Source organism: Pterocles gutturalis, unplaced genomic scaffold, assembly GCF_000699245.1.
Source record: "Pterocles gutturalis isolate BGI_N339 unplaced genomic scaffold, ASM69924v1 scaffold24278, whole genome shotgun sequence".
NCBI classification, from domain to species: Eukaryota; Metazoa; Chordata; class Aves; order Pterocliformes; family Pteroclidae; genus Pterocles; species Pterocles gutturalis.
Genome location: NW_010123687.1, coordinates 1,315 through 23,983, shown reverse-complemented (window position 1 = coordinate 23,983; position 22,669 = coordinate 1,315). Strand labels below are relative to the sequence as shown.

The following is a 22,669-nucleotide window of genomic DNA, read 5'->3' as shown; positions in this document are numbered from 1 at the left end:
TCCAATTTAACTGTCACAACAGGAATCCCAGTTAACCACTGGGATCTCATTAATTACATTTCTTTGATTCCATTACTGTATTTCTTAATCCAAATCCATGTTTGCGCTCCCTTCCCTACCTTCCACATCTACCAACAAAGTCCTCCAACATCTTCAGAAACCCACTGCAGAACCTTTCTCCTCTGGCCAGGGCTCTGCCCAAGCATCTCTCCCAAACCTGCTCTGCTCCTGCTGTCTCCTCTCACACAGCTTCCCCCAGTCCCCAGCCGTGGGCTCTCCAGCCCTGGGGAAAACCAGCCCAACCCTTTGCTCAGGTGTGGCCTCTTCATCAGACACCGGGTGAGCTGCACCTTCCCCATCCCTCCTCCCTCAGCAGCGGTGGTGGGTGATAGTCCTGCAGGACCCCCAGGCAGGCTTGTCCCCTCCCTGGAGAGCCGATGGCCATGCTTGCAGAGGGCTTGGAGGGTGGCTTCCCCTTCTCGTGTGTATTTTTAAGGTCACTATGTCCACCTGCCCTGCTGAGCGGTGCAGGGGTTAATGAACTGCTGCTTGCATAGCTCTTTGGCAGGAGCAGTGCAATGGAAGGACTCTGTTATTGTTACCGGGAGTTCTCTACCAAACCCAACCGTATTGTGTTTGGCCACTGGATGTCACAGCTGCTCAACACACAATGCCGCTGAAATTGGAAAAGTGCTTACCCAGCAACGGGCCATGGGTTTCCAGAGCCGTTATCTGTTCTGTGCACAGGGGTTGTTTGTTATGGGGCTTGGGCTCTTCTCCTGTGTTTGGGCACTGCTAAAATTGCTTCTCAGAGAGACTGAGCTTCCTCTGCATGTTATTACACCAGGAGATCAGGAGCAAAATGAATATTTTTATGGAAGGAGGTGCAGATATGCATAAAATATGAATAACAGTGTCTGAGAAGGTCGACACGCACATGCTGCCAAGCTGTCTTGCCACTGAATTGTTCCTTCTTTTGTCCCACCACCACCCAGTCCACAGCACAGAGCCCTGGTATGATGGAAACATTTCTCCCAGGCTGGCTCTCAACGGCACTCCTTCGATCCCCATGCTCAGGCCATGTTCCTGCATCTCACCCTAAATGCAGAGGGAAGCTTGACCTCCCTGTCCCAATCCTCCCTTCACGTTTTATTTCTTTCAAAGTCTCAGAGATCCAGAACATGAAACCACTTTCAGCAAAGTCAGTAGAGCAGCCCTATATAGACGTTACAGGAGCTGTAATTACTTTTCCTGGAAAGGAAAATGAAGAGGGATGATGTGCCCGTGTTCTCCTCTTTTTATCGCATCCCATTGTCCTTTTCGCCACCTTGGGGAAATGGCGAGTGAAAAGCTGCTCCTGCTCGTGGTGAGGTGATAAACACCCCAGAAGTGACGGGAACATTAAAGAAGGAAAAGTATTTTAAGCTTATCCAAGGGCTCTAGCTGTAAGTAGGAGTAATTGGCTGAAACTGAGCAAAAGAAAATTTCGGTTGACAATGAACTGCAGGTAGCTGATGCTGAGATCTGTTAGACCATGAAATGGAATTTGCAGAGGAAACCTCTCGGCTTTAAAGGGGGCAAATCCTGCTTTTAGGAACACTGGTGTAAACCTCTGATGCCTGTCTCTGACCGACTTAAAGCCCATTTCTAGCACAAAGCTTCAGATGAATGAACAAATGTGTCTGGATTTGTGTCGGTAGAAGGTGAATTTAGCCAAGCGCATCAAAATATCGTATAAGAGGAAGGAGGCCTGAAGGGATTGTCTGAACTGGAGAAATAAGTTCCAGCGCTTTTCCACTCTGACTTCTGTGATCTCTGTGGGTAGTTGAAAGCCAGGGGGCAAAAAGGAAAAAAAACCCAAAAAAAGCATGGACAAAATTTCAAAGAAGTTAAAGGAAGGCAGATGTAAAATTATTACAGGAATTGTTGAATAAAAGCATCTCGTTTAAGTCAACACAGCTATCACCAGCTTTACTCATGGGTTTGGGCTTTCCAGCACCAGCTTGTGTAGCTCTGGATGCTTTTATTCATCCAGCACGACCTCAGCAGAGAGCTCTGGCTGGAGAGGTTTTAGACTCGCTCACGAAACCTAGATCGCCTGGTGGAAGGTGATCTGTCCATCTCACATCAAACAGCCCGTTCCTGGCCAAACGCTGGCTGGATTGGGAGTGATACAGCTATTCCTGCAACCCCTGGTGAAATTCCCGCTGATTCCCAGGGAAAGGAGTTAACCCTTTCAAGTTCTGGGTCAAAGGAGCAGCGAGGTGTTGAGCCAGGAACTTCAAGGCAATGTCAAGTTTTTCATGTGGCTCCCCAAAGTCAGGTCTGAGCTCAGCTTTAGGCCAGCGAGGACAGAGGGAATAGCCTGGGACCAGCGGGATTTAAAAGATGGCAAAGAGTCAGGGAAAATGATAGAGATAAAAGTGAAGTGCACGGAAGCCAATGATGTGGGATTAAAGGCTTATTTCCTCCTGCCGTCAGGGCGGGAGGGGGATGCTGGCGGCTGTGTAACGGTGTCCGTGTGAAAGGAGCCTGCCTTTGGGAAGAAACCATGCCAAGAATATTCATGGCTGAGATATCTGATGTTAGATTTTCCAGCTGGCTAATGTGGGTGCGGAGATAATTCCTGTTAGACCTACAGTCATCTTCACCCATAAAACACCAGTTTACATCCAGCACGGTCCGGCAGTGATCTGTAGAGTTGCTAATCACTACATCCATGCTTCTCTTTAGCAATGACATGGAGGTAACAAACCAGATGGCCAACAAAGACAAGCTAAATATTCAAATACATCTAAAGAGCTTAATTTAAATTATTGTTCTGTTGTAACTCCAAAGCAAATTCATACTTGGTGCCCTTAACATTTCCTCTCCCCAGACTGCTGTGTCTTCCAGAGTAGCCACTAATTTGGGACCAGCTAACCTGAGCTAGCAGAGACGTGGGTTGTGGATGTGCTGAGCACCCCCAGCTCCTGCTGATGTCGACTGAAATGTCACCATTTTAGCACAGTGCAAAAGCTCCATTAAAAATTAATTCACCATCATCTCCAGTTTCCTGGCACCGGTACCTTCCCCCCTTCATTTCAAACCCTTTGCGCAGACCGGGCTCGCTGATGGGTGAAGCACAGGCGAGAGAAGCAGCTTGCCCCAAAATGACACCCATGTATGATGGCAGGGTGACAGGAGGGATGCTTGGGCGCAGAGGTGCCCTCCCGTGCCGCTGGGTGGAATCCTGGAGTGTAAGCAGGTATAAACCCCCAAAACGTCTCCCTCAGCTCATTTCAAAGCCTGTTGACCCAAGCAAATACACAAGGATTAGGAAGTGTGTTGCAGGGCATGTCTGATCAGTGCAGCCCTGACACAGTTCAGTGCAGCTGTCAGAATAAATGACTTTTTGAGGGGAGAGAGGGAAAAATACACATTTGGTTAATCACCTCAATACTACAGCAGTTCCCAAAGATAAAATGTGCATTGCACCAACCAGGAGAGGCCTTTTAAGGTTAACAACTCACTTGCAAAAAATAAGATTTTGGATAAAAAACCTGCTTCTGTTCTCTAGCAGTACCTAATCCTAGAAACCTGGGTTCACATGAAATCTGTAACCCCCCCCCCCCCATGGCTCTTATTGTTGAATTGCTGTTAGAACGTATTGCTGAAAATAAGAATTGCAAATCTCATTGCAGGTGGCAGGGACACTGCAGACAGAAGTGCTGAGATTCTGCTGATGGGAGCTCTCTTGCCTAATGTTTAGCATTGCTGCCCATCACCTAAAATCAGCAGCAAAGTCCTACTGCATCTGGGGGAGGCTGTAGCTCTTCTCAGGACCAGGAATTCCATTCTGGGGAGATTTCTGCTCCCTTTTGTTATTAAACCCTGGGTTTATGGGCTGGGAGGCACTGCTGGGCAGAAAGGGCTGGAGGCAGCATGTCGTTCCAGGGGGAGGAGGAGGGTTTTCAAAGGGAATGACATTTGCCTGGTCAGAGGATACAAAAGGCAGGAAATCCACTCTCTTGTTCCCTGCTCTGACAAATGGCTTTTTTTACTGGACCTTGGGCAATTATTTAGCTGGGACACATTTTGAAGGAAATCAAGTGTCTGAAGATGTCCAGAGCAGCTGCTGAAGCTCAGGAGAATGCTCATTGGGAATGAACGGATCACAAAATGGGCAAAGGGTGGGTGGCAGCCGGGGTCAGACAGCAATGCCAGGGCCAGCAGCTTTGGACATTGGGGGAAACCCCCCTTCCATTGGGGGAAACCAGTTCTCTTCTTTCAAAACTGGACAGCTTCATTCAGAGGATCCATAAAGTGCCTTTAACATTTAAAGCTGACTGTTCACATAAAATATCTCTGTGTCGGTGTTTGCTGATATTGCTTTGGATGGGGGAGAAGGGTGGGATGGAAAGGCCAGACCTGGAGTAAATCGGTGTTTATGCTCCTGAGGATTTTTAAAGCCATGCACTCCCCCCTCGGCTCTGCAGATCCTGTGAGAGCCATGCGGATCACAGCTGGCTGGTTCCCCCTGCTCCTGGTGCCGCTGGGCTGCTCTCACGACGTGCACTGGACGTACACAGGTAACAAAAAAACGAGGCTGTTTTTTGGGGGAGTGCCGGTTGCTAAGGATGCTCCCATCCTTTTCCTGCTGCAGAGGCAACACTCAGCTTGACTCTTTTTCCCTTACTGAAAGATCTCCACAGAGCAGCTAATTTATTCCCCTTTATTGATGCCTGTGTGGCTTGAAAGCAATTCTCTTACACATCACCCCTTTTTACTCCTTTGTGTGGTCTGGGACACGTTGGCAGACAGATGAGGTTCAAACAATGGGGAAAATCTTGACAGTGTGTTGGAATAAAAGCTGCCCTTTGGATGATCCTGGAAGGAAAAGCTTTAAATACTGCCTGCTGATTAGTTTATTGTCATACCCCATGCAGTACAGATCACTAAGAAGCACTTAGTTATGTATTTAGATATTTTGTGTAATTTTAGCTGATTTTCATTTGTTTCATGGTGTTGTTTGCAGAGCTGGTTGAAGTAAATGGCAGTCCTTTTATGATCTTCACAGGGCTGGGAATCAAGCTAAAACAAAGGCTATTGAATAGAGGCAATATTGCAATTAGGACAGTAAGCCCCCCCAGATTTAATCGATGTCAGGAAACAAATACCCCCCAAACTGACATTGCCTAAATGAAATAAAAAGACAAGAAATGGCAAATAGTAACAAATGCCCAGGTGTGGCTGTAATTATAATAATATGAAAATTAGGAAGATGATGAAGTAGCTTTCAATTCTTTTCTATTTAAAACAATCACCTCTCCTTCCAAACCGTCTCTGCAGGGTTTGAAGTCAGTGAGTTGGACAATCCCATGATGATTATTCCTTCGCTGTAGTCACCTCAGACAGACATGACTCTGATATTGATCAATAGATCACACTTTCCACACCGATGGTCAGTCACAGCCATGATAGCGAGGGAATCAAATTAGGGCTAAGAGCCTTAGAGCCCCTGGAGAATGGATAGTACCCAGCACGCCAGGGCTCCTACGCTTTTGCTTCCTCCATCGGTGACCACAGGAGGATTTTAATATTAAATACTTGCAGAGATGATGACCATATGCAGGTGAAGCCAGGGCCTTTGGTTCTTCATCCCATGTCCAACGTTTGTGCCCGAGCTAGTGACACCATGCAGAGGAGCCCGATTCCACACCTTTAGCAGCAGAGACCCACTTGAATCCCCATTTCTGTATAAACACCGCTGCTCTTGCGCTCTCCAGCAATCAATAAGCTCTTACTGCAATGCAGGTTTCTTATTTTTGCAGCACAGTTGTCCTGCAGCCAGAGCAATGTCTATTTGCACTCTAGGGAGAGCAGAGACACCTTTTATTGCTGCAGCTCCTGGTGCTATTACCAAGGGATGAGTATGTCCTGCCGGCAAACCAGGAGAGTTTCTGACTCCTGAGCTAACCGTGGTTCTCACCTGATGACCAGGCTTGCTTCTCCTCCTCTGCACAGAAGGAGAGCTGGATGAAGAGCACTGGGGAAAGCACTTTACAGACTGCGCTGGGAAGCACCAGTCTCCCATTGACATCCAGAGGAGAAAAGTGAGGTACAACCCCCAGTTACTGCAGCTGGAGCTGACTGGTTACGATGGGCCTTTGCAAGGGGATTTCACGATGACCAACAACGGTCACTCGGGTAAGGCTGGGGGCATCCTTCTCATTACTTACCTAAAAGAGGAGCTGGGCAAGAAGTCATTGCCGACAAAGGAGGAGCCTGAAACAGTGCCCAGGGCATGCAGCTCAAGGCATTTATTTGGTCCTGCAGCAGCTCTAGCTGCTGGGCACCTTTCTGGCAGAAAGAGAGCTGGGCACCTTTCTGGCAGAAGGAGAAGCGCCAAGGCACAGGGAGCAAGTGGTGCCTGTCCCCTTCAGCCCCATTTTTGCCCCAAGCCATGGCACGGTGCGTGCCCAGCTCACGGTACACGCATGGGTCACTGCACATGCGTGGTCACGGTACACACACAGCTCCCAGTGTGTGCATGGCTCACTGCACATGCAGCATCCAGGGGCCTCTCATGCACCCTTTCCATGACAGCGGGTGATGCTGGCAGCCAACAGTGCAGGGACCAGGCCAGCAGCAGCGAAGCAAAGGCTTTTTGTGGGCTTTCATTAAGGTGAGGCAATTCTCCATCCTCACTCCGAGGTTTGGCACATTTATTAACATAATATAGGATTTGTGGCATTTTAATGCAAATATATCATAGTCTCTTTGTGACTATTGCTTGGCCAGAAGAAGCAAAGAGATCTGTCTCTCCCAATCCTTCAAGCATTAATACAGCCACAGCCTCTGCAGACTTCCAAGGCTGTGGCCCAGGATGCCTGTGCCTAGGAAAGTCCAGAACCCTGGAAATTATGACGACAGGTTAGATGAGGCCAGCCACTTTGTTGGTTTCTATTTCCAAGGAAGAAAAGGGGGATAAAGTAGTTTAAAAAAATCTGTGCAGAGCCCTGGCAGATGTGACATACTGTGGGAGAGATGAGCATTAAAGCACTTTTATTAGTGTGTAAGGAGAAAGCCAGAGCTGCTCAGATGGAAAAAAAAATCTGCAGAGACAGCTAGAGCCCCGTCACCTTTGTGCCTGGTGTGCTCTGTGTGTGCACAAACCTGAGGGCAGGAAAGATTTTAAGCACACCTATCTTTAAGCTCCAGTGGTTTTCCTTGTGTATTGGGGTTAGTGCCCTGACCGTGACCGTGCCAGTTTATTCCAGAGAGGGTGGAACTGGCACAAAGCACTCTAATAGAACAAGAATAGGCATGGCTGCACCCATTGCTGTCTCCAACCCTGTTTTCCCAGTTCAGATCGATTTGCCACCCACCATGCACATCTCCGGAGGGCTCCCAGGTCCCTCCCCCGCCGTACAGATGCACCTGCACTGGGGGGGCCTGGACCTGGAGACCAGCGGCTCCGAACACACCCTGGACGGGATGAGATACTTTGCAGAGGTACCTGTGAACGGGGGGGGCTGGAGGGAGGGTGCATCGCAAGTCTGGGGAAAAGGGAAGCTGCAGCCAAAGCCTGCGGGAGGCAACGCAAAGGGGAGGAACAGCATCCTGCAAGCGCAGGGGTTGGTGCAGTGGAGGGGCTGAGCCTGAGGATGCTGGCACAGAAAGCTCTAAAAAAAGCCACTATGATAGCATTAATATCGAAGATTGAGTTTTCTTCCATATTAATCACAAACCTATTGAACTAAAGGTCTATTTGTCCGTGCTGTGAGGCACAAGCAGCAGGACTTGGTTCTCCCTCCAGCCTGCACTGGGTCCATTAAAGCCCCGAGGAAGCCATTTATCACTCCTCTCTTTCTTCTGCCAGCTGCACATTGTCCATTACAACTCTGCTGACTACTCAAGCTTTGAAGAAGCCAAAGACAAACCGAATGGACTGGCTGTGCTTGCCTTCCTGTATGCGGTAGGTTTGATGACCAGGCTGCTGAGCAAAGCCAGCCCATGATCACCATTTATTCTAATAGCAGTCCAGACACAAGCAGCCTGTACTAGGTTTGCATGTCTATCCTAAGAAATGATGTCTGGCACCAGTTTGGGGAAGCTGGGCTGCAGCAGGACTCTTCTTCCCTTATCCCATCTGAGGGTCACACAATACCAGGCAATGCAACTTGGGAGCCCAAGAAGAATTTCCCCCATAAAAAGAAGAGAGGGATTCTCAGGTGTGGCAGCTGGGTTTTCCCTGCTGTACCTCAATTCCTCTCTCTGATTTGAAAATGGGAACACTTAATTCTATGTGGATTGAGAAGTGGTGAGAAAGGATCCTTGTAGTTCACTATAATACCCGACATACCTTATCAGGCCTAGGATTGTCCAGCCTGTCAAGAGATCTGTGATAATATTTGTTCTCTTTGTCTCCCAATTCATCAATTAGTCCCCCACGCTGATCAGTAGAATAGAAAGACAGGCAGGTCACTAACCTTGTGTTCAAGTTTCTGTGCTGTGTTTAGGATGGGCACTTTGAGAATACTTACTACAGTGAATTCATTTCCAAACTGGCAAAAATCAGGTTTGCAGGTAAGACCTGGGAACGCCTTTCTCCATCCCTGATATTCTCAACGCCTGTACGTACGCACTGGTTCTGGGAACAGATCATCGGCAATACCGCCTCTCTGTTTCCTTTTGAGGCCAATCCACAAAGCTCAGCTCTCTGGATATCCAAGCCATGCTGCCAGAAAACCTCTCACACTTCTACAGGTACCAGGGCTCGCTCACAACCCCGCCCTGCTCCGAGAGCATCATCTGGACCATCTTCCGTTCTCCCATTGTCCTCTCGCACACGCAGGTGAGCCATTGCTGAAAAGGAAACACAAGTTTCCTTTTCCATTCTCCAGTGACCGTCGGACCAGCTTGGCAGGAGCTAACGGGGCATTTCTCACCAAAGGTTTTTGGGGTAGGCTTTACGCAACTGCAATGGCAGGTGGCTGTAGTGACACCATGATGCTGCACCACAGCAAGGGGTAGGTTACCCAGGGTCTGGTGAGCGATAAGAAAGCTCTCTGCTCAGTTAAACTCAACCATACTGAAGCTCTACAAAAAGGCAAAGATCAGTCAGAATCAACAAAGCAAAAATTACTGCAAGAAAGCCCCCCAAAACTGCCAAAAACATGGCAAAGCCATTCATAACATTAAACTAATTACAGAGCAATTCAGGCAAAATATTTTTATTGTGAATGAGCTGATAAGAACACTCATGTTTATTCCTTTCCTTCATTAATACTCAGTGAGAGACTCCATGGGTTCCTCTATAACAAATTGCTGGGTTTAATCCCAAGCTACACAATCTGCTCTGCCCTTGTAGGCAGAACCATTGTCCCCCTTGCCCTCCGTAACAAGCCTGCGTTGCTCACAGATCAGCCTCCTGGAGAACACCTTGCTGGACTGGCACAACAGGACGCTGCGCAATGACTACCGGCACGCTCAGCCCCTCAACGGGCGGGTGGTGGAGTCGTCCTTCAGAGCCCAACTCACCCAAGGTAAAGGGGGCAGCAGGCAGGACCCACCTTTCCCCCAGAAGGAACAAGAAACCCCCATGGAAGGAGTTGTAAATCCCTGAAGCTAGGCATGGTGATCACCTTTCCCAGCAGCAGGGGTGGAGATGGCCCGTGTGCCTCTTTGTCCGCTGCCAACACGTCTTGCTTCTAACAGTGTGGTGCTGGCTGTAGGCGGTGTGCCAGCCCCTGTTTTGATGGCAGTGGTGTCACATGGATCTCCCAAGATAAGGGATGCTACATGGCACACACCAGAATTCTGGGTTCAGGTGGGTCTGATCCTTACGGGTGCGGTGCAGGAACCGCTGTAGGAACAGCCCTGGTGTGGCTGATGAGCCAGGCACCGCTGCATTTTAAACCAAATGCTTTCCCCACACCTTCTACAAACTAGAAAGGAGAAAATCTACCATGTGCAGGTCCTGGCCTTCTGTAAATTCTACTGTCTGATTGCTCTAGAACAATGCCATCCAGAAGAATTCAACCTCAGGCTGGAACAAATCCAGATGCAGCTCCAAGACATGAAGAGAGAGCTGCTGAACGGAGTGAGTCATGTAGGTAAGAAACACACGGCTGCTCGGGTCCAGCTTACCTTCCAAGGACGAAGAGCCCACGCCCTGCTGTCCTTGATGGCCTAAATCATTAACAGGTTTGGCACTGATACGTGCAGGTAGAATTTTATCCCATATCTAGACCTGCTGATGGAAATTCTTCAACTACAGCAACTGCAGCTTTCTCCTGCAACACCTAAGGACATTTTTACAAACAGTGAGGGATTTAAGCCCACAGTTCCCCTAGGATAACTACTGATCACTTGATGATCCTTGAGGTCTTTTCCAACCCTAATGATTCTATGATTCCATGATCATCTCTATTTTATACAAGATGAGAAAAGAGAAAAAAAGGGAAAAGAAGTGATTTTACCCAAACCACTGGGTGAGGGAGCCAAGCTTTTCATCATGCCAAGCCCCTTCCCTGTCGGCACGACACACGCCAGTAACCGTGGCTCAAGCCAGCTGGGACTGCCCCAGCCCTACCCATTCCCATGGGGGTATTCTTCAGGATTTGGGCTGATTTAGAAGCACAGCAGGAAATGTAACCGCTGCCTTTTTGGTTATTTCAGGTACAAAATCCCACACTTTTCCAGCTTTCTACTTCCCTGTGGAGAACATTGAGAGTTTTGTGAATGTCCATCCCCTCCATGATATGTCTCTCCAAGCCTTCACCTTGTGTTTCTGGACAAAAGCCCAGCACGCCGGCAGCCAGACGGTTCTTTCCTACGCCACCCAGGAGAGGGATAACGAGCTGGTGGTGACGGTGGGCACAGAGGTGGGATTGTGGATAGGAGGCCACTTCATCAGCTTCCCCCTCTACCACAAGGCAAAAGATTGGCTACACTACTGCATGGCATGGGCCTCCCAGGCTGGAATGGCAAATCTATGGCTCAATGGAGCAGCTGGGAAAGCCAAGAGTATCCAGAAGGGTTACGTGAGCCAGGCTGGAGGGACACTTGTCCTTGGGAAAGACAGAGACACTCTTCTTGGGACATTCTCCAATGGTTTTGCAGGGTGGATGACCCAGGTGAACCTGTGGAGCCAAGTTCTCAGTCCTGCAGAAGTTCGGGCACTTGCACTGTGCAAACCAGGACAACTGAAGGGAGATATCATTGCATGGGGAGAAACCTCCATGACCCTCTTTGGGGGGGTGGTTCTGGAGCCTGACACCAGCTGTCAGTGACCCACAACTTTTTTTTTTTTAAGGCAGCAGAAGAATCCAAACTGCTTGCTGGGGAAACCAAGGAAAACTTAGATTATTTGCTTGTTTCTCCTCCTGCTTTGTATAGGCTCAATGCACCTGCTAGTGCTCCAGGTCATTTTTCCAAGTGGGTACATGGGAGGAAAGCCTCCATCAGTGGGACAGAGGCAAAGAATAGAGCGGAGCTTGGCACAGTCCAACTCTTCGTATTGTCACATCCCTCCCAGGGGTTTGACTTGCGTCCCCATACGCAGATCTTCCTACATGCCAAGGACCCACCCTTTGGTCAGAGTGTTGTGTGCTGTTCCTAGCAATTAGATACTAAGATAATAAGAAAAACTAGGCTAGTAGAAATTAAAAGAGCAAAGCATTACTTTAAGGAACCACCTCGACATATGGACTTTAGAAGACTGTATTTATCAAGTCATGTCATTAATAATTGACAAAGAGATTGGCAAAGAAAGTTAAGGCTGAACTGTCCTTCGGTGGACTATCTCATGATATGCTACTATACATAGCAAAACACACCTCTAGACAAAAGGGTACCCACCTCCAGGAGCAGACCCTTACTCACTGAATAGCCACAGTAGCAAGATTGCATGATGCAACCACAGGTAAGTTTATTAAAATAATATGTAAATCACTATCCAATCACTTGTAAAGGGAAGTACTTAGCATATAATTAACTTGCAGTTTTTTGTAATAAATTCACTGCAGAGATTCCGGTTGGGGTGCTTGATTTGTGGAAGCCCACCAAGCACCCAGCCTTGCACAACCCTGAAATAAAATCCATGTCTAAACTTGACACGTGAGATAGGTTAACTGCACGTCAGGTGATGAATAGGACTTTTTGGACAACAGAAGAACCAAGCTCTAAACCATCTGAAGTCTTTTTCAAGTGGTTTCAAGTTATTTCAAAAAACTAAGTTTAAGCAACTCAATGTGAGAAGCTAAAGACAAGTTTGGACAAGTTTGTAAACACAGGCTCCAATCTCTGGCTCATCGCACTGGAATCAACCTGAATTTGACTCCTACAATGCAGCAGGGAGGTTCTTCCTGGGTTCAATACCATGTATCTCTGGGGGATGGACGAGCTCCAACTGGCTCATACCTACAGAGCAGGGATATGGGATTATTAAGAGTTGGTCTGACAACTGAAGGGTAAACCCTAGGGAGTGAAATGAGCTAAATACCTCAAAGGCTACAAGGCAATGGGTACAAATTGGCTGTGAATATGCATCAGCCAGATGGGTGACTCCTAACCTCAACAATAAGGCTTGGGAAGGACTCATCAGCAACAGTTGAGGACTAGGTTTGATTTGAAGGAGAGTTGGGTGAGCAGGGTGAGACCATGGTGATTGCATTTCCAGGTTAGCTGGTCCTTTGAAGCACACAAAGGAAGGCCAAGAGTTGATGGGATAAACACCATTATCAGCCCATCTACACAGTACCTCAGAACAACCCGACACTCTCCACTCCAGGGCACCAAAGGCCACCACTCATGCTGGACCTCCAAACACACAGTTCCTCAGAGGAATACGGTGCACTCCTTGCACATGACTGACCAAAACCCAGCCCAAGCACTGGCTTGTGTCACCTGAGATGTGTCAGTCAGGACATCAGGGACATACATCACCTTAGGACGTGGGTTACTTGATCACAATCAGAGCTAGCTGAGGATCTTGCCCTTTCCCTGTGACAAATACCACGAATGGTTAATTTGTCTTGGCAGTGGCTATCCCAGTGAAGTGGAACGGTCCTGACAATCACTCACACCAGAACACTCTCAAGACACAATGGCTTATTTGGAAACTCCTGCTGTGGGAAGTTTGCAGAAGATCTGAGTGAAGATCAGTATCAATCCATGAATAGATGTTTTTAACAGATCCTGAAAAATATCTGGGCCAGGCCAAACACTGGCCTGGGTCACAGCTTAGTGCTGAAGTTTTCTTTCTTCTCTGCCTGCCCACCTGGGACAGGTTCGACATTCTTGAGCTCCTCTTTGTCTTCCCGAATCTCCACCTTGTTCCTCTTGGCCATGATCTTGTTGATTTCCATGAAGGTTTTGTTCTTTGTCTCAGGAACAATAAAGAAGACGTAAACCATGGTGGCAAGGCAGATGGCACAGAAGATGAGGAAGCTGTAGGGCCCCAGCCCAGCCTAGAGCAATGAAAGAAGACAGAGCAGGGATCAGACAAATACTCCAGTTGGGTACATGCCATGATTTGGACACACTGAACCTGGCAACACCTATCAAAAAAAGCAGCCACGGTGATGTGCACGTATTTTAAGTTGAACGACTAAAAGTTAGGGGTGGTTCTAGATTCCGTCATCTCATATCACCACCATGGATTTACTGTAAACCACCAAACATTTACTGGAAAAGGAGGTGAGAGTCTGTTACATAAATCAAACTAAACTCACCAGCTCCCTTTGCACAGGCTAAAATCAGCAACTGCAGCAATTTATGGGGCACTGCCGTTGGGGATCAGGTTGAACTGGTGACCTGGAGATCAAAAGCTAAGAGTGGCTAAAATGAAAGATGGGGAATTTGCAATCTTTTCCGTGCTCCTGAACTCAGAATCAGACATTCATCTGGAAAAATAACTGCCTTCTTTTAAAGCATGTGCAAGAGACAGAGGTGATAAAAAAATGCTGATTAACATCACTTTCTTGGCCTTAATAGATAATCCTGCATACAGGTACTGGGAACTAACCTGGGCTTTTATGGCTCTCGGGGTTAAAAGGGCTCTCTGTAAGAACACAGGGGTGAAGATACTAATTTTAAGCTGAAGTCTTGCCCTGTGGTGTGATCGTATCTTACCTCCATGTAGAGGAACACAAGGCCCACAGTGAAGTTGCATAGCCAGTGCACAGACCCACCCACCATGAACGCCGCGGGCCGGGATGACTGCAGGAACATCTCCGTGATCATCACGGAGGGAATGGGACCTGGAAGGTAGTTGCATATTTTGAAATCCCAAAGGCACTCTGAATTCTGAGATTACACTGTTCATTTCAGTGGCAGACAATGGTTTCTAAACCACCACTGTTTAGAAACATCCAATAAAGCAAATAATGGATTAAATTAAAAAAACAGGGCAACTAAATGACTTTCCTAAGCTCACAAACAGCAATCAACCTCTTCTCTCCTATGGCTGCACCTTAACCATGAAGCCATCTCCAGCACAAGTTGTGAAATAAGGTTGATTGTAGAATCGTGGAATGGTTTGGGTTGGAAGGGACCTTAAAGATCATCTTTAACACTTGGCTTTACTCAGCTTGTGGAGGAGACTGGACTAAACCATGCATACTTACTGGCTCCAATAGCGTGTCCAATGATGTACACAATGACACACGTGATGCTGAGGTACGACATCGACGGGACTGTGGTCTGTGAAGAATTGGATCACAGCTTGGATGTGGTTCCTATCTGACAGTCACCAACCCATTCAAGGCACTATTTGCAGTGAGACCTGAAGGTGTTCTAAAGCCAGTGTCACCCTCCATTGCCAGCTACGTCCATAATCAGCCACAAAAACCATAGTGTGGGTATGATCCTCCCTTCCAACAAATGGATGTAACAGGTATTATGAACATGAGTACTGGAAGTCATATTCAGACAGGCAGGACCACAGCTTGTCCTGGGTTTACTTTAGGTAGATATACAAGTACAGAGACCTTCCATACTGTCCCTCCCAGGGTGGAGAAGCAACTTCAAAACACACCCATGGCCTGCTCCCTGGAAGGTCCAGAAACGCAGGGGTAGGATCACCTGAGCCACTCAACTACCCACCTGGAGATTGAGAGCCAAAGTCAACACTGCACAGGAGACACAGCACAACCCAAAGCCAGCAAGGAGAAGGATTCTCCTCCCCAGGGATTCCACAATGAAAACCTGAAAGAGAAAGAAGAGGGTGAGACCAGAAACCTGGGGCACAGCACTTCTTATTCCAGAACAAATTTATTAAGGTAGTCTTTGTCTTTTAAGAAACTCAATGAAATTTGATGATGGATCATGGGTATGAAGTCACCCAGGAACTGCAAAAATGTATCAAGAACACAGAGAGTAGACAAAGCCATTCTTCAGTACCCAGTCCCAGCAAGAACTGAGTGAAAACCCAGAGTGGTAACCCTGGCCAGCAAAAGGACAGCCTAGAGACTGGAGACTGAACACTTTGGAGATGTGAGAAATCAGCATGATTAGTCACTTTGGTTAACAGAGCTGCCTGCAACCAAGGGACGCTGCAGGGCACGTATCATGCAAAGCACCTCACAGTGTAGAGATGACATAACCCAACAGAAACAGAGACAGACCAGGGAGAACAGACAAGCTAGAACTCAAACAGAAACTCACAGCAACCAAAGTCATGACAACGTTGATGGCACCTATGGAGACAGTGACGAACTGAACGTTGTTTTCCTGCACACCAGCCGACTGGAAGATTCTGTCTGCGTAGTAGAAGACCTGCAACAAAACCACAGCAGTGTTTATACGTGGCCGAAGGCAGAACACAGAAAACCCATTTTGTCTGCTTTTACATGCTGGAACTGGTACAGAGAAACCTGAGAACTGAATTATTTGATTTCTGGAGACATTGGTGTTTGGATCCAGGCACAAACACTTTAAAACCATCCAAACCATCCTTAACAGGACAGTTTGTATCTGTGCCATGTGTGAACTGGATTTGGTACTGGCCAGGGTCAGCCCACCACACTGTGATGCAGAACCAGTGTCCCTGAAGAAGGGGTACTCCTATGTCCTAGGTCACAGCTCCTGTGTCAGCACTGCTCCGCACCATCCACTGAAGTCCATCCCTTCATTCTTCACCCCACTGGCCTTTCCCACTCACCGCATTAATCCCAGAGAGCTGCTGGCCCATCATCATGACTATAATAGAGATGAGCTGCCATCGCAAGCCTTTGAAGGTGCACAGGCTGAGAACAGAGAATTGGCCTTCTTCCTTTTCGGACTGGTCTTCTCGGCGCATCTCTTCTATCTCATCATTCACATCATCCCAGCCTCTCAGCCTCCGCAGAGCTGGTTGGGAGAGGAAGGTGAGTTACGGATCCCAGAGAGCAGGTCTACAATGAGCTCTCCTGCTTCAGACCAAGACAGACCAATGCATAAACCATGGCCAACAGTGTTGCCATGGTGGGAAGTCAGGGATTCACACGTGCAGAGAAAGGAGCAATGCTGCAGGAATTCCATCCACCAGCAACACATTAATGAGGAATTTCACGCTCGCTTGCTTCACTGTTGGTTGCTGTCAGTCACGTCCCATGGTCAGATCTATCCCATTCTACCTCCCCTTTCATTAAAGGACCATACCGTACCTTTTCGTGCTTCCTCTTCCTTGCCCTTTTGTATCAGCAGATACCTGGGACTCTCGGGGAAGCAGGGCAATATAACGAGCTGAATCAGCGACGGGATCCCCGTGAGCCCCAGCAGCACAGGCCAGCCTGCAACGAGAGAGACAAGATGACAACTGTGAGAAATCTGTCCCCAGCAGAGCACACAGAAAAGGTCCCGAGGCAGGGCTTTACCCGAGTCATTCCCAAGGATGAAGCTGAGACCAAGCAACTGAGCTACGAGGATCCCAATGGTGATGAAGAGCTGGGGCACCACCCCTATAGCGCCTCGCAGATTCTTGGGGGCCATTTCTCCAAGGAACATGGGAACCACATTGGAGGCCAGACCTAGTAGTTAGAGAAGAACGTTAGACATGCAGCTGCCTGACATCAGCACACTCACCATCTTCAGGAAGATGCCTCTTCCCATGGGAGACCAAAGTGATCCCTGCTGGATCACAGAACATATGGAAACCTCACACTCAGACCCTTCTGCTCCAGCTGAAGATTTAACATCATCTCCTGGCCAGTGAATAAAGTGGGAATGTTTTCCTCACTCTTCAGTGAAAGATGGGACAAAAAAACCACATGGCATGGGGTCATTCAGTAAGGGGGAGGCACAAAATCCATCACTGCATCTGGTGCTCTCAAAGGCCCAGGAGTCTGGCTTCTCCAGGAGCAAGACGTTTGTCCCGCTCCCTCTCAGAAAATCAGAAAGAAATCAGTATCCAAACAACCTGATGTGAGGGTGGAGGGATGTGACTTCTTGCTGGCTTTTAAAAATTGATGACTCATTTAATCGCTCAGTAACATTTTGCAGAGAGCTTTGCTGGTTTGAGATCTCTTACAGGTAGCACACTGGAGCAGATATTTCTACCTAACAGGACACTAAGGACACAGGTTATTTTGAGGAACATTGCGTGGTTACCCACTGTAACCCCAGGGAGCTGCCAGCTCCCATCCTCACACTGTAACTCCTGACACACAAACCCCAAATTCCTGGAGTCAAATGACCACACGAGACTCTTATCTTACGTTTCTCAAGTTCCTAGCCTTGGGGGGCTGAGTTACAAAGGTGATCAAGCTGTTATCTGAAAGCCAAAAGCCAGGGAAACAAATATTAAAGCAACTAGAAAACTAAAACTTTAGTTTAGTTATAAAACTAAACTCGGGAGGTGTGTTTTCAGTTCTCACTATAACCAGCCTTTTAATTGCCTCAGTTAAGACACACTAGCACTGACTCCTGCACTACCGTGTTCGAGGAACAGCGGCTTTCTAACTGTTCACACCTTTGCTGATGAAGCCCTGTCACTACAGGGCTGTCACCAGTGCCACCAGCAGCGGGGCAGGGGATGGCTGGGTCCCCGCAGACCCAAGGCGCTGGCTGGGCTCAGCTCAGCACCATCCCTCCCACCCCAGACACCACCTCCCCGGCTCCAGCGAGGGCTGTGAACAGCAAGTCAGGACAGCCAGCCATAAATAACTAGAAAGAGGGATCACACTTAAGAGCTGCCTTGGGATTTATTCAGAGAACCAATGCTGAGAGCAGCTGCCAGGCTTAGGAGAGCCCAAAGCCAAAGCAAAGCCCTTGGACCAGCCCGGTTTCCTGCTGTAGCTCACCAGCTGCAATTGCTGCATGTCACAGACCAGGCTGTTTTCCTCTGTCAGGTTCTTGTTTTCTCATTTGATCTTTACAGGATATCCCAAGTCACTAATTAACCTTGGAGCACTCTCCTCAGCTTCCCACTATCTCTGTGGTAAATCCGGTGTCTCTGGACCCTTCACTCTCCCTTTTAACATTTCTTTTCCCCCTGCAGGAAGACCAGTCAGTTCCAGGACTGGATTATCAGATCTGGCATTGTCTCCAATGACTTTGAGTTAGGACTATTCTGTTTCTGATTATGTCAAAAAGCAAAAGGCTACCTGCTTTAAGATGTCTGGGAAAACAGATTCTTATCAGCCCTTTTCCCCGGCAGTGGGAGCTCCAGTGCCTGGCAGATGCTCATTGCAAATGATGGCTGCACCTAGAGCACATCTCCTCTGCACATCTGAAATTCCTGTCTCACTGCCATTGTTCTCTAGAGATCTTTAGGACCTCTGCAACATGCAGATGCCAACTGTTATTCAAGCAACTACAGCATTGTTACAGAGGCAGGGCTAAAATGGGCTACCTGTGAAACCAGCTGTTGTGAGAATAAAAACCCTTCTCATAGCCAAGATCATATTTACTGCTCTCCCTTTACCACCCAGCCTCTCACTTACCGGCGTAGATTCCCATGAGAACACGTGCAAGGATGATTACTTCAAAGGATTTTGCTAGCTCTGAGGTGCTCATAAGGATTGCACCAGTAATGGACAAGATGTTATTTATCAGCAAAGTGCCCTTTCTGCAAAGTAACCGAGAAGGAAACAGGTTCATTTTATTTTTTCTAAGGCCCCAGTAGCAGATAGATTCCTTTCGGTTTTATACTGTCCAAAACTCAAATGAATCCCCATCCCAAAGAGAAAAAGGCGATTGTCCCCTTTTTCCTGCAGGGAATGACGGCTTCTGGAAAGAACCGCTCAGGAAAGCCAAGCAGCACAAGTTGGTCCTAATCTCAGCTCCCAGCCCAGAACTTTTACCATTGCCCTCTGCCTGGCTCAGCGCTCAGCACACAGCCTGGCCTTGACCATATTGATACCATATAAGTTCTTCTGCACGTGCGAGACAACACGTACTCTGCTGAGTCCAGCAGCTAACCCCCCGCCCGTCTATCTGACGATCAAGGTGTGCGAGACACAGGCACGCTCCCGCTGGGCTCGGCAAACCGGAGCGACCGCTGAGGCGAGTCTCCTCTGAACCCCGCTAACTGCTAGTGAAGGATGTCAAACATACCGGCCGCAGTTGTTGACCATAGGCCACACGATGAGGGACCCAAAAAAACCACCCAGAGGGAACATGGACACAGTAAGAGACCAGAGAAATGTCTGGAAGCCGCTGTCCATAGGCACTCCATGCCTGTCGAGGTAGGTTTGGTTGTAAAACTCTTGCATGTACTGGAATGAAACACAGAACACGTTTAGCACCGTCAGTCAGGTTTTCATGCTGTAAAAGCTGGTTAACAACAAATGCCATAAAGCTTGAAACAAATGTCTTGATAAAAACCAGAATGACTAGGTTGGAAAATGAACGCAAGAGAGGGATGGAGAACCCTGGGGTGGATAACTGCGACTAAAGTTATCCTGCCTTACAGGACGTGCCTGCTTTCCAGAAGGGGAGGCATTCCTCACGCCCCATCTCTGCGTTACACACCTTAACAGCCCCTCTTCTATCCCGGGGAACCCCCAGGTGCCCGGTGACTCAAAGCACAGAGAATTACAGGCATCTCCGCCCAAGCACCCGTATCTGCTGTCACCCTCCTGCCGTATTCTGTTTGTAAACCCAGGGCCAGGTCATGGTCCACTCCACAGTCCAACCTACTGGGGCTGGAGAATTGATCACAGACACGTTGTAGCCGTACTGGAAAGAAGATCCAAATGCAGATATCAGTGCTACCAGTGCGAGCGAAAGCGTCATTACCTGCAGAGGGGAAAGAAAACACAAAAAACCCACTTTAGAGGCAGGCTTGGCTTCCAGGCATAAGTGGCATTTAGTAAAAACAAATACTTTAAGGCTTGCCTTGGGTGTTTTGGTGTTACTGTATAAAGCAAGCTCAAAGGGTTGTTTGCATTATAACTCATTCTGTTCTGCTTGATTTGCACATAGTCATTAGCAGTAATTCATTCTACTCTTTCCTGGTATTGATGGATGGTTTGGATGATGAATAACTAAGTTACCATTCTTAAAATATCATCCCACAGGGGGGAAAAAAAAGTTGTTTGCAATTATTCTTTTTCCAACATGCAAATTGGTTAGTGAAATAACCCAGGATATTGGCACAGGAAAGCTTTAAAAAAAAAATATATTTTGCACAAAGTGGCAAAAATCCCTTTCCTGTTCATTTGTTCTGCTTTCACAGGCTGGCTTACTCTGCCTCCCACGTTTCGGGATCAAGCTGTTTATGGATCTAGTCACATTGCTGCTGAAGTCAATTAGAACTTATCCAAGCAGCTCAGGGAGGGCTTGGTTGCAGGGAATAAGAGCAGCACTTTGCAGTTACACAGAAGGGTGAAGTTGTCATCTGGAGTAGGATCCAGCCACGGTTTGTGGGTATAGCGACCTCAGGGTTACAAGCAACTTGCTTTTCATAACAATTTAGTTGCTATTCAGTCCTCAGGCTGGCCCTGCTGTGTTGACTGAGCTGTTCTGGTTTGGGTTTTTTGGTTTTTTTTTGTTTTTTTTTTTTAATAGCTCACTAATATATCTCACTGCTGCTACATCAATAAACTAATTTTTCATTCAGACATCTCATTCTCTGTCACCATCATGAATGTCTGCAAGGTTTAATGTCCCAGCACTCAACTCAGGTCCCACATGCAGGATCTGTCCTTTCCCCAATTGCACATTTGTCCCAACAGCTGCTGGTCCACCTTCTACTCCTCAGAAGCTCCAGCAGCTCACCTACACAGATCTGCAGAGCTTCAGGCACCGCAGGAGAGCAAAATCCAAGTTGATCTTGGAATGAAGATCGGGAGGAAGCTGATGCTTCCAGCTCCATTCTCTAGGAGCGTGGACATTCCCCCATCGGTGACGAAAAGCCAGCTGCCTTGCTCTCATTAAACAAACCCCAGGAGCTCCAAAGAGCCACGGGGGTCAGCTCTCCACATTCAGCCCTTTTAGGAAAACCCAGAGGTACACAAGCATTGCATTGTGCACAACCCCAGAAAAAAGCTGCTCCGAAAGGCAGCCCCCAGCCAGAAGCACGTGCAGCCTAAAACTGGTGAGAAAGTAGGGAAGAAAAGACTCACACAGAGAAGGGGAAAGTCACCCACAAGTGACACAGTGGGTCAGCTGCAGGCAAAGAGAAAATCAGGAGCCTCAGCGCAACGCTGCAGATGTAAACTGGGTTCAAGAACACACATCCCTGCTCTCCCTGGGAGATCAGCCATGGATGTCAGCCCAGAAGATCTCAGTCTTCTCCCTCCTCTCCAGCTACCTGCAGCTCTCAAAAACCTTCCTCTGCATCAGGCTGAAGCTGGAGGGACTCCGGCATACTTACCCCCTTTGAACCTCTATGGTCAGAGCTCTCCTGCTTCTCTCTTTTCAACTTCATTTTGGTGTTTGAGTCACAAACGCCGAGTCCAGGCTTTTATAGCCAAAACAGGGATGGAAACGCCCTGCACAGAAAAACCTTTACTGATTTTTCAGAAAACACCCAATCACCGCCAAGCTCCACCAGCCCCAGTACGGTGCTGACCGTTCCCTTACTCCACGCCACCGCCTCGGGTCTCCTCTCCTCCTTGGTCAAGGCTGTCGCTGCTAGATCAGACGTTCTTTTGCCAGATCCTGACTCAAAGCAGAGGTGCTGCCTAGCTACGGCGGAAAACAGGCTTATCTGTCACACTGGAAGGAGCAGGCTTATCGCAGAAGTTGCTAAACGAGCTGATTTCCCCAGCTAGGTGCACATGATGTCTCCAGCAATAGAGCTGCTGCTCCTTCGTGCAGATGCTGCCTGGCAACTGCCGCATTCCAGGGAAAAACGGAAAAACGGGCGTTCTGGGGGAGCAGCCCTGCCAACAGAGGGGTTTTGCCACGGGGCTGCAGCGATAAAACTGAACAGCATTAACCCTCTGGCAGCCACAAATCACATACCTGCCCTGGGGCCAAGGTGCTGCTCGCTGTCCTACCTTGCACGGACCAGCTTGCTCAGGGCACGTTTGCAGAGAACAGGTCCATCCTCTGATTTGTGCTTTTGAACACACTGAACAGAACAGACTTTTCCCACCAAAGCACATTAGTTCCTTTCCCTCTACATGCACAGTAGAGCACGTGTTGCTGGCTTTGTATTAACCTCCTATGCTACGAGGCTACTTTGAACAGGCCAAGACTTGGTTAATAATCGACTACAGTGTCTAGAGTTTATCAGAGAAATGCAAAGTTC

The 22,669-nt window shown here is 48.1% G+C and overlaps 2 protein-coding genes across 2 annotated transcripts; one reads left to right on the top strand and one right to left on the bottom strand.

Moving 5' to 3' along the window:
• The first annotated feature begins 4,492 nt into the window (after positions 1-4,492).
• On the top strand, positions 4,493-11,279 carry CA6 (carbonic anhydrase VI). The gene is made up of 9 exons (XM_010078003.1): positions 4,493-4,571; positions 6,010-6,189; positions 7,349-7,497; positions 7,865-7,960; positions 8,505-8,571; positions 8,682-8,839; positions 9,407-9,530; positions 10,002-10,100; positions 10,630-11,279. The coding sequence occupies exons 1-9, from the start codon at positions 4,493-4,495 to the stop codon at positions 11,277-11,279; spliced, it is 1,602 nt and encodes a 533-aa protein (XP_010076305.1).
• Positions 11,280-13,223: 1,944 nt separating this feature from the next.
• On the bottom strand, positions 13,224-21,841 carry LOC104459334 (solute carrier family 2, facilitated glucose transporter member 5-like). Its single transcript, XM_010078002.1, has 12 exons — positions 21,788-21,841; positions 20,110-20,208; positions 19,525-19,685; positions 18,912-19,036; positions 16,845-16,997; positions 16,635-16,760; positions 16,151-16,338; positions 15,655-15,765; positions 15,094-15,195; positions 14,616-14,691; positions 14,122-14,249; positions 13,224-13,457 (listed from the first exon to the last, which is right to left on the bottom strand). The coding sequence occupies exons 1-12, from the start codon at positions 21,839-21,841 to the stop codon at positions 13,224-13,226; spliced, it is 1,557 nt and encodes a 518-aa protein (XP_010076304.1).
• Between the last annotated feature and the right edge of the window lie 828 nt (positions 21,842-22,669).

Excerpts from the sequence above, each read along its gene's own strand:
- CA6 (XM_010078003.1), top strand. The coding sequence starts at position 4,493 with ATGCGGATCACAGCTGGCTGGTTCCCCCTGCTCCTGGTGCCGCTGGGC. Across the intron at positions 4,572-6,009 it reads CGTGCACTGGACGTACACAG|GAGAGCTGGATGAAGAGCAC; the intron begins GTAACAAAAAAA and ends TCTGCACAGAAG. Across the intron at positions 9,531-10,001 it reads CAGAGCCCAACTCACCCAAG|AACAATGCCATCCAGAAGAA; the intron begins GTAAAGGGGGCA and ends TGATTGCTCTAG.
- LOC104459334 (XM_010078002.1), bottom strand. The coding sequence starts at position 21,841 with ATGAAGTTGAAAAGAGAGAAGCAGGAGAGCTCTGACCATAGAGGTTCA. Across the intron at positions 19,037-19,524 it reads ATGGTCAACAACTGCGGCCG|AAAGGGCACTTTGCTGATAA; the intron begins GTATGTTTGACA and ends GTTACTTTGCAG. Across the intron at positions 15,196-15,654 it reads TTGTCATGACTTTGGTTGCT|GTTTTCATTGTGGAATCCCT; the intron begins GTGAGTTTCTGT and ends TTTCTCTTTCAG.